The 15,434-nt window shown below is 47.3% G+C and overlaps 1 protein-coding gene across 1 annotated transcript; it reads right to left on the bottom strand.

Moving 5' to 3' along the window:
* Positions 1 to 4,953: 4,953 nt before the first annotated feature.
* On the bottom strand, positions 4,954 to 13,983 carry Mrps23 (mitochondrial ribosomal protein S23). Its single transcript, XM_045158715.1, has 5 exons — positions 13,860 to 13,983; positions 12,803 to 12,973; positions 8,362 to 8,439; positions 8,054 to 8,180; positions 4,954 to 5,818 (listed from the first exon to the last, which is right to left on the bottom strand). Exons 1-5 carry the CDS (start codon positions 13,901 to 13,903, stop codon positions 5,705 to 5,707), a joined length of 534 nt encoding a protein of 177 aa, XP_045014650.1. The 5' UTR covers positions 13,904 to 13,983; the 3' UTR covers positions 4,954 to 5,704.
* Positions 13,984 to 15,434: the final 1,451 nt, after the last annotated feature.

Genomic DNA, 15,434 nt, shown 5'->3' with positions numbered 1-15,434 from the left:
AAATGTTTTATTGACAGTTTTCATACAGGAATATGATATATTTTGATCAAAATCCCTTCTCTTGTCCATTTCTCCTCATCCACCTTCTACTGGACCCCTTCTTTCCAACTAGTCCCTATTCTATTTTAATGTCTTTTCTTTTTCCAAGTTAGGGTCTTACTCTAGTCCAGGCTGACCTAGTATTCACTATGTGGTCTCAGCGTGGTCTTGAACTCACTGCGACCTTCTTACTTCTGCTTCCCAAGTTCTGGGATTGAAGGTGTGCTCCATCACACCAGGCTTAATTTCTTTTTTAAGAAAATATTTTTCTTTCTTTTTTTTTTCTGAAATAGAGTCTCACTCTAGCTCAGGCTGACCTGGAATTCACTATGTAGTTACAGGCTGGCCTCAAATTCACAGTGCTCCTCCTACCTCTGCCTCCTGAGTGCTGGGATAAAAGATGTATTCTATCACACACAATTAACTTTTTAAAAATATTTATTTATTTGTAAGCAAATACAGGCAGAGAAAGAAAGACAGAGAGTGGGGGGAGAGAATGGGCATGCCAGGGCCTCTAACCCCTGCAAACAAACTCCAGATGTGTGCGACTTTGTGCATCTGGCTTTATGTGGGTACTAGGGAATTGAAGTGCCGTAACTGTTAAGCCATCTCTCTAACCCCCAACTTGTTTTTTGTTTTGTTTTGTTTTGTTTGAAGACAGAATCTTACTATGTAGTCCCGGGTGGCCTGTCACTCGCTGTATAGTCCAAGCTGCCCTCAAACTTGTGGTAATCCTCTTGCCTCAACCTCCCCAGTACTGGGATTAGAGGCAAATGTCACCCTGCTTGGCTTCCTTTTTTTCCCCCCTACCTTTCTCCTTCCTTTGCTTTAACTGGCATCACTCACCTGGCCAGGCCCCTACATCCTGTGTCACACCCCTCCCCCAAGCTTATTCTCTTGACTCCAAATCTGACTCCTGTGTTAGGGATTTTCTCCCTCTCTCAGAAACATGTCCCACGTCCCTGCTACTTGGACATTGTGCCATTGCACCCAACCAAACAGGATTGAAGTTCTGTTTCCAGAAAGTGCCAATTCCCCCCTCCGCTCCACCTCTCCCTCTCTCTCTCTCTCCCTCTCTCTCTCAGGCTCTGTCAGCAACACTTTGCTTGGGTTTGCAATGGTGGAATAGCATCTCCTCTTCCCTTCCTCCCCGCCAACTCCTCAACAAACCCCCCTTTGACCTGATACTGCTTTTGCTACATTTCTTCCTGCTTGCTTTCTCCGCCCCAGCTGAACCGCCATGTGCCTGTCAAGGCCACCAAGATCTGATCCCACCCATCTGTTCAAACTGTTTTCCATCACTCCTCAAAAGACTAACAAAAGGCCAGGTGAGATGGCACACACCTTTAATCCCAGCACTCAAAAGGCAGAGGTAGGAGGATCGCGGTGAGTTTGAGGCCAGCCTGGGACTACATAGTGAATTCCAGGTCAACCTGGGCTACAGCGAGACCTTACCTGGAAAAAAAAAAAATACTAGATAAAATTGCCTGTGACACACTCTGAGAGAACTTCGCATTCACTATCTCAGCTAACCCTCACAACACCACCTAGAAGCCACAAGGCAAAGCCTGCCCTTATTCTGCAGGCTAGGTGACTGACTGATACAGGGTCAGGCCAAGAAGCTGGAGCATCTAACTGGAGAGGTGACTCAGCGGCCCAGAGCACTTCCTCGGGAGGCTGGAGGGGCCCTTAGGGTCCATGCCCAAGCCCCTCGTAAACCTTGGAGTGTGGCCACACGCATCTGTAAAACCCAGTTCCATAGGGAAACAGAGACCTGCAGCTCTGGATCAATAAGAGACCCCAGCTCAAGCAGAAGGGGGATGCAGCTGGACGCCCAGTGTTCTCCTCCCACTGGGAGCGCCAAGCTAGGGTTCAGGGAACTGACTGGGTACATACACGTGCATTCAACACACACTCATGCATGAGACAAAATTTTAAGAACTGGAGCATCCAGACCTACCCAATCCTCAGTACTAGTCTTGGGCAAATGTCACTGTCACCTGGACGTTTGTCTTCCTGTGCTTCAGCTCAGCAAGGCCTTTGGGGGATCTGCTTCCTGCCTCAGCAGCTACAGTGAGACCGCCTGCCCTTGGTTATGCTGTGTGTATGGGGGCGGGGCACTCATGTGGCACCGTGCCCACGTGGAGGTCAAAGGACAACCTCAGCACACCAGTCCTCACCTCCCGCCTTGTTAAGACCGGGTTTCTCTTGTTAACCCCTGCTGCATACATCTGGACCATAGCGCCACTAGTTCCCGGATTCTCCTGGCTCCGCCCCCTATCTTGCCACAGGTGTGCTGGGATTACAGACGCGGCACTACTGCACCCAGCTTGTACCCGGGTGCTGGGGATCCAAACTTCAGTTGTCAGACTTTTAAACCATTGAGCCATCTCCCCAACCTCTTATGTTCTTTTTGTTGTTGTTGTTGTTTTTCCTTTGAGGTAGAGTCTTGCTCTGGCTCAGGCTGACTTGGAATTCATTATGTACTCTCAGGCTGACCTCAAACTCCTACCTCTGCCTCCCAAGTACCAGGACTAAAGGCATGCACCAACCTGCCTGGTCCAGAGAGAGATAGAGAGACAGAGAGATAAGAGAATTGGTGCTCCAGGGCCTCGGCCACCAAAATCCACCTCCAGAAGCTTTCGCCACCTAGTGGGCATGTGAGACCTTGCGCTTGCCTCACCTTGGTGCGGCCTGCTAAGGTGGGATCTGGAGAGTCAGACATGGGTCCTTAGGCTTGTCAGGCAAGCACCTTAACTGCTAAGCCATCTCTTTTTTTTCAGACAACTGTATTTATATTTTTATTTATTTACTAGAGAAAGACAGAGAGAGAATGGGTGCACCAGGGCTTCCAGCCACTGCAAACTCCAGATGCATGTACCACCTTGTGCATCTGGCTTACCGTGGGTACTGGGGACTCAAACCTGGGTCCTTAGTTTTCACAGGCAAATGCCTTAACCACTAGGCCATCTCTCCAGCCCACCCCTTATGTTCTCAGTAGAGAAAGAATGCTACACTTGAACAGAGGCCACAGTAAGTTGGGCAGGAGCAGACAGCAGCCTGGGTATGCAAGCCACAGTGAAGCAAGCACTGTTTGGGGATTCCACAGGGTCTTGACATTTGGTTTCAACAACAGGCTGTAGAGGTGGGTAGAGTGTTTCTGGTAGAATCCACACATCAACCCACTGCCCTTGCAAGCTCTCTCATGCAGTATTTCTAAAAACATCTTATTTTTTATTTATTAGAGAGAGACAGGATGAGCATGGCAGGGCCTCCAGCCACTACAAATGAACTCCAGATGCATGCACCCACCATGTACATCTGGCTTATGTGGGTTCTGGGGAATCAAACCTGATCCTGAGGCTTCACAGGCAAATGCCTTAACTACTAAGCCATCTCTCCAGCCCCATTATGTAGTATTTCTACACAGGTCCAGAACAAACTCCTACCTCCAGGAGCCTCTGTCATACATTTCTATAATCCTATTTTTTTTTTCCAAATTGAAGCAAGCTTTTATTATTTATTTATTTATTTAAGAGTGACAGAGAAAGAGGCAAAGAGAGAGAGAAAGAATGGGTGTGGCAGGGCCTCCAGCCACTGCAAATGAACTCCAGACGTGTGTGCCCCCTGTGCATCTGGCTAACATGGGTCCTGGGGAATCGAGCCTCAAACCAGGGTCCTTAAGCTTCACAGGCAACCACTCAACCGCTAAGCCATCTCTTCAGCCCTCTATTATTATATTTACTCACACGTGTGTGCACCAGGATCACTTGCCACTGCAAACAAATGCCAGACACTTGTGCCACTTTGTGTGTCTGGACTTACTTGGGTAGGTGGAGCATTGAACCTGGGACAGCAGTGTTTGCAAGCAAGCACTTTTACACATGAGCCATTTCTCCAGCCCCTCTAGCATTACTCTGAAGGATTCCTGTCTTGTTTCTCAAGGCAGTCTTGTAAAGGCAACAACGGGGGTCACACTTCCATTCCCTTCAAGAACACTAAAAGGTGAGCTTGCTTTGCTCTAATTCTTTTGCACACATTTTAAAAAGGGGGCCCTGAAGGCTTTTGCCCAAACTGTGGGATAATGCAGTTACAATTCCCCAAGTAAGCTTCACACCTTTCTCAGTTCTGCCCATGAAGGAATCACCATGTGACAGCTACTTCCTCGCCATCCAGAGGTGTTATCAGGAATAGTCTGCTTCCTTTCCACAGGCCAGACTCTCCTGAGCCCCAGTCTCCATCAACAAAATCAAAGTGTGTGAGGAAAGGCATTCTCACATATTATTGGTGAGAGCAGAATTTAAAAAGTAAAAACCCAGAAACATAAGGTTAGTAACATAATGAGTGTCAATCCCCCACCACCAACTGCTCCTTCGGAGACCAGAACCATCTCCTTCAGCTGCTAGGGCCTCTGCCCCAGGTCTGGCCAGACATCAGTCATTTACTGGCTCTTTGAGTGGTTGAAATTTGCTTGCTCATCTAAAGAAAAAGATGAGGCATTTCCCAAACCCAGAAACTGAGACTATGATGGCGCTTCAGGCCGGTGGAGCAGCGTAGTGGAGGACCACCCTGGCTTGTGGACTCAACCACCTCCATTAACCCATTACACAAGCACTCACGGGTGAGAAGTGGATCTTGCCTTTCAGTACAAGGATAAAGAAGTGACCATAAATATAGAAGGAATGGGCCAAAAAGCCACATGCTTTAAGATAAGGAATGCACACTTGGGAAGCAGAGGTGGAGGATCACCATGAGTTTGAGGCCACCCTGAGACTACTTAGTGAATTTCAGGTCAGCCTGGGCCCGAGTGAGACTCAACCCGAAAAAACAAAAAAAAACAAAAAAGATAAGGAATGCCGAAAGGAGCTTACTACCACCAAGTGGAAACTATTAACACAAATACAAGGGCTATAATCACAGAGGAATATTTCATTTATTTAATAAAACAGGAAAGCAAGGCAGGTGAGACATCTGGTAAGGACTTTAGGCACATCACTGTACCAGAGAGACAAGATAGGCATGTAGTATACCACCTCATCAGCTGCCACAACCCTGCCACTTGGCAATTCAGTGACCAGCATAGAAGCCACGAGTCTGTGGCTGGGTACACTTGCTCATTCACTCAAGCATTACTGAACACTGCTAGCTGCAGGCCCACGTCCATCATCAGTGACAAGTCCTCCCTCACCCTTACCACAAAGCACAAATCGGCTCAGTCTCTCAAGTTGCAGTAATAATTCTATAGCAAAAAGTGCAAACAGTGTCTGCAGATAGAAACCATTGGCCAAGGGACCACATCATGTGTGCAGGGGAAGTTCTGAGGGATGCAGAGAGGAGATACACCACAGAGGACCAGACGCGGACGGCTCACATGCCAGCACAAACACCAGAGTCCCGCTCAAATGATCTGCAGAAAGGTTTCCTTGTGTTATTTAGTTTCAAAGTAAATTTACTTTATAAGCAACAAGGGAATCCTTTATTTAGTAATGTCTTGAAATAAAAGTTCACAAAACTGCTGCTTTTCAAATCACGATACTGAGTTTTATGACAACCCAGAAATAGGACCAAGAGAAGGCAAACATAAGGCCTTGGAGACGGAGAAACATTTGCATAGTTCAACTGTTAAAAATAGCTCAGCACTGGTCCAGCAAGCACAGTACACACTTCAGGGAGGGGAGAGGCCTTTCGACGGCTCTTCTGGTGCCTCCAAGTGCTGGTCCTGGGCAACTTCCTTCTGAGGCTGGTTTTCTTCCAGTGTAGATTGGGGTGTGACATTCACCTGTTGGGATTTCCAGCAAATGTGACTTTTGCTTAAAAGACCAGATATAAATACGTCACACAGGTGTTGTTTTCACTTAGTTCACTGGCTGGAACTATATGACTAGCGCAGTCTGTCACCCAAGTGAAATTCTCTCATGAGAAATAACAAACATAAAAATTTCTAGCTAATTTGAGGCCACCCTAATGGCAACTTGCTTGTTCCAACTACCATTCAGAATTCCAGTATATTCAATCTAACAGTATTTAACTCGGAGTTTGAGAACATTAGCCACAGTTGGAGTCCCTTTTTGCTTCTGACAAACAGACAAAAATCCCAATTTTAATTTTTGTTTTCTTTTTTGCAGGGCTGGTATCTGAACCCAGGGCTTTACTAAAACAAGCTAGACAAGTACATACCACTGAGCTACTCTCCTGGCACAACAACAGTTTTTAAAAATATTTTTATTTATTACTTGAGAGAGAGGGAGGCAGAGAGAGTATGGGCATGCAAGGACCTTCTGCCACTGCAAACGAATTCCAGAGGCATGCATCACTTTGTGCATCTGGTGTTATGTGGGTACTGGGGAATTGAACTCAGGCTATAAGGCTTTGCAAGCAAACACCCCTAACCACGGAGCTATCTCCCTAGCCCCAAGATTTTTGTTTTGTTTTGGTTTTGGTTTCTCAAGGTAGGGTCTCACTCCAGCCCAGGCTGACCTGGAATTCACTAGGGAGTCTCAGGCTGGCCTTGAACTCATGGCCACCCTCCTACTGTCCTACCTCTGCCACCAGAGTGCTGAGATTAAAAGCATGTACCACCACGCCCAGCTCAAGATTTTTAAAACAAATTTTAAGTTAAAAAAAGTTGTTTAAATTTATTTAGTTGAGAGAGACAGGGAGGCAGATAGAGGAGAGAAAATGGGCATACGAGGGCCTCTAGCCACTGCAAACAACTCCAGACGCATGCACCACCTTGTGCATCTGGTTTGTGTGGGTACTGGGGAAATGAATCTGGGGCCTTCGGCTTCGCAGGCAAGCGCCTAAGCACCTAAGCCATCTCTCCAGCCTCTCAAAACTTCTTTTTTACTATTTTTGTTTATTTATTTACTTGAGAGAGAAAAGAGAGAGAGAATAGGTGCACCAGCGCCTCAGGCCGCCGCAAACAAACTCCAGACACATGTGCCACCTTGTGCAACTGGCTTACGTGGGTCCTGGGGAATCGAACCTAGGCCCTTTTGCTTTGCAGGCAAGTGCGTTAACTGCTAAGCCATCTCCCCATCCCTCAAAACTTTTTTTTAATGTGTGTGTATGTCTATGTGGACAGGTATGATGTGTACGGGTTTGTGTGTGCAGGTCTGACAAACTCAGGGTGGTGTTTCTTTCCTTCCACCTTGCTTAAGACAGGTTTTTTTGCTGCTTCTTCATATTACACCACTATAGCTCATCCACAAGCTTCCAGATTCTCCTGGCCATGGGTGCACTGGGAATGCAGAAGCATGTGTCACTTTGTGCCCAGCTTAACATGGGTGCTGAAGAATCAAACTTGGGCCAGCATACTTGCAAGGAAGCACCTTTATTTTTTTTAATTAATTTATTTATTTGCAAACACAGAGAAAGATAGAGGGGGAAAGAGAATGGGAATGGGTACTCTAGGGCCTCTAGCTGCTGCAAATAAACTCCAGATGTATGCATCACTTTGTGCATCTGGCTTTACATAGGTACTGGGAAATCAAACCCAGGCCATCAGGCATTGCAAGCAAATGCCTTAATCACTGAGTTATCTTTCCAGGCCCACCTTTTTAAAATTAACATATATTTATTTATTTATTTTGGTTTTTCAAGGCAGGTTCTCACTCCAGCTCAGGCTGACCTGAGATTTACTACATAGTCTCAGGGTGGCCTTGAACTCGCGGTGATCCTCCTACCTCTGCCTCCCAAGTGCTGGAATTAAAGGCATGTGCCACCACACCTGGCTCCTTTTTTTATTTTTTAATATTTATTTACTTATTTGGACAGAGACAAGGAGGCAGTCAGAAAGAGAGCATGGATCCACCAGGGCTTCATGCCATTGTAAACAAACTCCAGATGCATACGCCACTTTGTACATTTGGCTTTTTGTGAGTTTTGGGAAACTGAACCTGGGCTATAAAGGTTTGCAAACAAAATGCCTTTAACCACTAAGCCATCTCTCCAAACCCAACAAGAACCTGTAACCACTAAGCCAGCCCAACCATTTTAACAATAAAGTACTCACACTCTTTGCTTCTCCTATTCGTCTTAAAATGATACCTTCTGCTAATAAAGCCTTCCCTGTTTCCACAAACAACTTCTCTTCGTCTGTTTCTCCAAGATTCTGCAGTTCAGTGTACTTCTCCACAAACCTGCAATTCCAAGAACCCACATCTCAGGTCTGTGTCAGGGCTGTAGAAAGGCACAGTTAGTGTTGGTCTTCCTACAGCCGCACCCTTTTCTAAAGAATTCATCAGAGCTGCTCCGCTGGTAACTAAACCCTTGCAGAGGCAGGGGAGCTAGGGAGTAACTGGGGACTTGAAAGTGACTTACCGTTGACAAGTAGATTTGAAGTTTGGGTTGAACAGATCAAAAGCTTTTTGACCAGATCCATAGGCAGAAAAAAACTTCCTAGAAAATTCAAAATCACAACATGAATCTACAGTTACAGACTGTGGCCAGTGGGATGAAGACATAACTATTGGGCCCTGAGGAATTAACTTCAGTATGCCCTATACTATCTAAGCCAGAGTTTGTACTGTTGATTTTTGTTTTGGTTTTGGTTTTTTTTTTTTTTTGCACGGAGAGGGTGGGCAGGTTATTTATTTATTGTGGGGAAGCACACATGCACAACAGCACACATGTGGAGTCAGAGGGCAGACTTGAGGTATCTGTGTTCCATTTTTTCTTTTTTGTTTTTCAGGTTTTTCAAGGTATGGCTTTACTCTAGCCCAGAATGACCTGGAATTCACTATGTAGTCTCAGGGTGGCCTCATGGCTCTCTGCCTCCCAAGTGCTAAAGCATGCACCACCACGCCTGGCTCTGTGCTCCATCTTTTGGGGCAAGGGCTCTTGCCACTGCTACCGCTGAGTTTGAGATTGCATCCAGCTTCACGTATTTGCTGGGGAATTGAATCTAGGCGGGCTGGCTTTGCAAGCAAGTGCTTTTAACTGCTGAGCCTTTGCCTTAGGCTCAGGGTTTTTTTGTTTCTTTTGTTTTGTTTTGTTTTGTTCAGGTGGGCTCTAGCCCATGCTGACTTGGAAGACTGTGCAGTCTCAGGGTGGCCTCAAACTCGACAACCCTCCTACCTCTGCCTCCCAAGTGCTGGGATTATAGGTGTGTGCCACTACACTCTGCTAGGTTTGGGTTTTCAAAGTCAGTAATACATGTAGTACATTAGATGGTATAAAAGCATCTCTAGAGCTGGAGAGATGGCTTAGTGGTTAAGGCACTTGCCCAAGAAACCTAAGGACCTGGGTTTGACTCCCCAGGGCCCACATAAAGCCAGATGCACAAGGTGGTACATGCATCTGGAGTTTGTTTGCAGTGGCTAGAAGCCCTGGCGTGTCCATTCTTTCTCTCTCTCAAATAAACAAGTAAAATTAAAATATAAAACAAAACAAAAAAATCTCTAACACTCCCCTCCCTGCTGTACCGGATACCCAACTCACACCGCAAGAAGAAACACATGGGTTCCTTATGTATCCACACTGGAAGAAATACCCACCAACATACCAGCACATACACATCTACCATGCCCTGTCCCCAGCACAGCCACTTCTCTTTTTCTTTTCTTTTCTTTTTTTTCTTTTTTGAGATGTCTCATGTGTCCCAGGCTGGCTTTAAACATGCCTTGCAGTCCAAGATGACCTTGAACATCTGATCCTCCTACTTCCACCTCTCAAGCCTAAGGTTACAGGTGCATACCATCACACCCATGTTATAGGGCACTGGGGACCGAACTCGGCTTCATGTATGCTAGGCAAGCATCTACCCACTGAGTTACATCCCCAGCCCACTAGGCCCATTCTTTCACCCACAGAATAGGTAATCCTGCTCTCCATTTTCCCTTACTTTAAACTTGAGGTAAAATTCACCTATCAAAAATGCACGGGAGGGCTGGAGAGATGGCTTAGCGGTTAAGCGCTCGCCTGTGAAGCCTAAGGACCCCGGTTCGAGGCTCGGTTCCCCAGGTCCCACGTTAGCCAGATGCACAAGGGGGCGCACGCATCTGGAGTTCGTTTGCAGAGGCTGGAAGCCCTGGCGCGCCCATTCTCTCTCTCTCCCTCTATCTGTCTTTCTCTCTGTCTCTGTCACTCTCAAATAAATAAATAAAATATTAAAAAAAAAAAATGCACGGGAGGCGGGGCTGGGGAGATGGCTTAGTGGTTAAGCACTTGTCTGTGAAGCCTAAGGACCCCGGTTCGAGGCTCAATTCCCCAGGACCCACGTTAGCCAGATGCATAAGGGGGCTTACGCATCTGGAGTTCCTTTGCGGTGGCTGGAGGCCCTAGTGCGCCCATTCTCTCTCTCCCTCTCTCTCTGTCTGTCGCTCTCAAATAAATTAAAAATTAAAAATAAATAAATAAGTAAACAAACAAATAAAAATAAACAGCCGGATGTGGTGGCACATGCCTTTAATCCCAGCACTTGGGAGGCAGAGATAGGAAGATCACTGTTGAGTTTGAGGTTACCAAGAGACTAAATAGTGAATTCCAGGTCTACAGTGAGACTCTACCTCGAAAACCTAAAATAAATAAATAAATAAAATATTTAAAAATGTATGAGCTAGGGAAAACCTAATCAAAAACCTACAGCTGAAGCCGGGTGTGGTGGCACACACCTTTAATCCTAGCACTTGAGAGGCAGAGGTAGGACAGCTGTGAGTTCAAGGCCACCCTGAGACTATATAGTGAATTCCAGGTCACCTAGAGTGGGACTCTACCTCGGGGAAAAAAACAAAACAAAAAAAAAAACCCTACAGCTGAGCAGGGTATATGGTGGTGCATCCCTTTAATTCCAGCCCTTGGGAGGCAAAGGAAGAAGTATCACTGTTTGAGGACTACAGTGTGTGTTCCAGGTCAGCCTGGGTGAGAATGAGACCCTACCTTGAAAAAAAAGAAAAAAAAAAAACTATAAGACTGGAGAGATGGCTCAGCAGTTAAGGTACTTGCCTGCAAAGCCTAACCACCCAGGTTCAGTTCCCCAGTACCCACATAAAGCTAGATGCACAAAGTGGCACATGTATCTGGAGTTTGTTTGCAGTGACCAGAGGCCCTGATGCACCCATTCTCTCTCTGTGTCTCTGTCTCTCTCTCTCTCCTTGTAGAAATTTTAAAAAGAATCTGGGTCGGGATGGGCATAGCAGTGCATGCCTTTAATCCCAGCACTTGTGAGGCAGAGGTAAGAGGATCACTGTGAGGTTGAGGCCACTCTGAGACTATAAAGTAAATTCCAGGTCAGTCTGGGTTAGAATGAAATCCTACCTCCAAAAACAAAAATAACTAAATAAATAAACCTGGGCTGGAGAGATGGTTCAGCAGTTAAGATGCTTGCCTGCAAAACGAAAGGACCCAGGTTCAATTCCCCAGGACCCATGTAAGCCAGACACAAGGTGGCCCATGCGTCTGGAGTTCATTTGCAGCAGCTAAAGGCCCTGCCATGCCCATTCTCCACCCTCCCCCCCATCCCAATCTGCCTCTTTTGCTTACTCATAAATAAATAAATAAAATATTTTTTAAAAGATGTAAAAAAAAAAAAAAGCACACGTAATTGTGAAAAAAGTATCTATGGCTGGGGAGGTCATAAAGCCAAAGAGGGAAACTACTACTGCTGTCTGGCTTAACAGATATATTATGCCCAGTAAACTGTCCTCTAAATACTTGTGTTTATGCCCATATATTAATGCTACTCTCACTTTTGGTTAGAGAAGCTTGTCTTTTCAGATGGTGGTGACCACTGACTGGAGAGACTCAAAACTCACCAAAGTGTTGAGAAGGAATGACAACAGTATGCTCAGCACTAAATGAGACATCTCTATCACACCCTTCAAGGCTCAGGGACCATTGGGGAAGAGGTGGCAGAAAGAATGTAAGAGCCAAAGGAAGGAGAGGAATGCTTTGCAATACTGTCTCTCAGACACAAAGTGGCTGTGGTATTCTTGACCTCACTGTGGCTGATGCTACCTACATAAGACCTACGTAACAAGAGGGAGAAAAATGATAACGTCAAAATAGAAGAGGAGGATGACTGAGAGTTTGTGGCCAGCCTGGGACTACATATAATTCCAGGTCAGCCTGAGCTAGAGGGAGATCCTGCCTCAGAAAACAAAAACGGCATTATGAGGGTGAGGAGATGGCACAGTTGGTAAAGTGCTTGCCTTCCAAGCATGAGGAACTGAGTTCAATCCCTGGTACCCACATAAAGCCAAGCATAGTGGCACACGCTTGCAAATCCAGCGCTGGAGAGGCAGACAGGCAGATAACACCTGAAATAAGAAGTCACACCTGAAGTCATCTTCTTGCCTCCACATGTGGATATGTACCAGCACGCACACACACACAAAAGAGATAAAACAGGCGAGCACTTTCCTCCCCTTTCCTAGTGATTATCTAAATCCCCTGGTCTCTTAAGCATCCGTTGGCCTGAGCGGCTTGAATGATCCACTGTACTAGATCTGCCCATCACTTTGTTCCTCCTCTTTCCACTTCCCCGGAAGCAGACGCAGTACCCAGCATAACTTGGGAGTCAGAGATTTAATTCCCACACCCGACCCCTTCCTGCACAACCACAGGAAGTTAACCACCTCCGGCTTCACAGTCCGACCTTCCTGAATAAAATGAAGGCAAGGAAACCTCTGCCTTAAAGGATTAGATTCATCAAGGGCTCAGCACAGTATCTAGCACAAACAAAATTTAAGTTGCCAAAGTACTAGGTAAACCTTCTCTTCTGATGTTCTGTGGGACGCTGTCCACGCCTGGGCTTCACACTCACGCTCGGATCCGATCCTCGTGGTAAAGGATGTCCTGGATGGGAGACTTGGCTTTGCCATAGCGCAACCTGTGCATCCGGAAGACAGGCTCCCTCAGCGGAGGGAAGGCCTGGTAGATGTCGAACCACAGCGGCTTCTCCTTCAGTACTCCGGCCCGCAGCAGGTCCCGAGTTCTGAGACAGGACACAGAGCCAAGGTCAGTCGGTCACAACAACCTGCAAAAAGCCCCTCAATTACACTAGCACAAGCCCCAGCATCAAAGGGGGTGGGGGCGGAAGAGGGCTGGGCGCTTCACTACAGGGAGGACGCGAACTCATGGCCTCATACTACAGCCACCTGCCGAGGAGGCCCAGGACGCAACCCTTCTGGGCGGCTGCTTGGAGAAGCGTCCGCTAAGTACCCCAGACTGGGTTGATGACCATCCCCCTGCCTCCTCCCGAGTGCTGGCGTTGCAAGCGTGAGCCACCACGTTCAGTTTTTATTTTTATTTTACTATTTTTTGGTTTTTGGAGGGAGGATCTCTAGTGACCTGGAATTCACTATGTAGTCTCAGGCTGGCCTCAAACTCATGGCAGTCCTCCTTACCTCTCTGCCTCCCGAGTGCTGGGATTAAAGGCGTGCGCCACCACGCCCGGCTAGTGCTGGGATTTTTTGCTTATTTGAGAAACAGACATAGAATGGGCGCGCCAGGGCCTCCAGCCTCTGCATACAAACTCCAGGTGCATGCGCCTCCTTCTGCATCTGGCTCAAGTGGGTCCTGGGGACTCGAACCTGGGTCCTTAGCTTCGCTAAGCCATCTCTCCAGCCCCGCACTCCGTTTTAAACGCTACAAGCGTCCATCCCGTCCCTCCATCCCGTCGCCCGGTCCGGCATGGAAATGCAAAGTCTCCCAGAGGTCTCCCCGGGGGTGGGGGTTTGGAGGAGGCACCCTTCAACGTGACCTGACTCCGACCCGGGAAGGTGCCCGACGGCCTCTGGCGACTCCGACCCCTCGGCCTCGTCCTGCCCCGGCCGGGCCGGGCCCGAGCCGCCCGTGGGGAGCCCGCGCGGAGCACGCACCGGGTGAAGACGCTGCCCACCCTCTCCAACCGGCTCCCCGCCATGGCCCCAGCGCCCAGCAGAACAGCGCGTGCCGCCACCGGAACCGGAAGCAGCGGCAAGAGAAGAGGGCGCTAAGTTGCTGACCGAGCCCAGGGGGCCAGGCAGAAGCAAACGATGGGCCAAAAACGGCGAGTTCCCGGATTGCAGCCAGATTCAGACAGGAGCACTCGATAGCCGAGCCCAAAGAGAGGGAGCGCGCCAAAAAGCAGCAGTACTGAATGACCGCTCTAAAGGAATGATTCAATGTGGTGCTTGCTTTACTCTTCCTGGCTTAATATTTTTAAAAATATTTTATTTTAAAATATATTTTTAATTTTTTAAAAATATTTTATTACACACACATATATGTATACATATATATGTATACATATATATATATATATATATACACACATATATATATATGGAGAGAGAGAGGGAGGGAGGGAATGGGCACTTCAGGGCTTCTAGCCACCGCAAACTCCAGATGCATGCGCCACCTTGAGCATCTGGCTTTACGTGAGTTCTGGGGAATTGTGAACCTGGGTCCTTTGGCCTTGCTGGCAAGCGCCTAAACGGTTCAGCCATCTCTCCAGCCCCTGGCTTACTATTTTTAAATATTTTATGTATTTGCAAGCAGAGAAAGATTGAGCACACCAGGGCCTCCTGCCACTGCAAACGAGCCTCGGATGCATGAGCCACTTTATGTGTCTAGCTTTACGTGGATACTGGGGAATTGAACCTGAGGCGTTAGGCTTTGTAAACAAGCGCCCTTAAACCTCAGGTCAAGGATGAGTGCAGGAAATAAGGTCGGGGAGGCACCAGTGGAATCGTAGAAGCCCAGATTTAAGGTCTCACCAACTCCAGGCCGGGACTGAACCTTATCTCGGTCAGGCAGACCATGAAGACGGAGACTTAGGGCCCAGGAAGGGCAGAGTCACTTTCCCAAGCCACACAGGACCTCAAACCTCGTTCCCAAGCCTGCCAGCTGCCTCGCAGGAGTTGCCAGCAGGTCACTCTGGAAAGTAGGGTTTCCTCCACCGGAGGCGCCCCGGGCCGCCAGTCCTCGGAGCTCGAAAAGTGAAAATGCTCGCAGACTCCGAGAAGGAAACTCAAAAATCCAGGGAAAGTAAGCCTCTTAGCGTTAAATTGCTAAATTTAAGGGACTTGAGGGAGGGGTGGCTCAGCAGTCACCCTTCGAGAGAGGAACTCCGTGGAAATTAAGGTATAATTTTATCAAGGTGTTTGTGCATGGAACATCATTGCGGCATTGTTTGTAATGGCAATAAGGAAAATCCATCAAATGAAAAGTGGCCGAAAAATTATGGTTTATAGATTCCATGAAATCCTATACACCTATAGGAGGGATAAGCTAGATCCATATGTATTTACCTAGATTCATGCCCATGGCTTGTAGTTTAATGTAAAAGTAAATTGCAGAAGTATTTTAGTGGGATCCCAGGTTAGAGTTAAAAAGAAAACATCTGTCTATAAGCCCATGTTTATATGAGGATAAAAATGGGGGGCTGAAGAGATGGCTTATGTACAAAGTGG

Source organism: Jaculus jaculus, chromosome 9 (genome assembly GCF_020740685.1).
Source record: "Jaculus jaculus isolate mJacJac1 chromosome 9, mJacJac1.mat.Y.cur, whole genome shotgun sequence".
Lineage (NCBI taxonomy): Eukaryota > Metazoa > Chordata > Mammalia > Rodentia > Dipodidae > Jaculus > Jaculus jaculus.
This window is presented reverse-complemented; position numbering and strand designations above follow the sequence as displayed.

Bases quoted from the DNA above. Each gene is read 5' to 3' on its own strand.
- Mrps23 (XM_045158715.1), bottom strand. From the start codon at position 13,903: ATGGCGGGGAGCCGGTTGGAGAGGGTGGGCAGCGTCTTCACCCG. The intron at 12,974-13,859 runs GTGCGTGCTCCG...GTCCTGTCTCAG, and splicing joins GTGGGCAGCGTCTTCACCCG to AACTCGGGACCTGCTGCGGG. The intron at 5,819-8,053 runs GTGAGTACTTTA...AAATCCCAACAG, and splicing joins GAATAGGAGAAGCAAAGAGT to GTGAATGTCACACCCCAATC.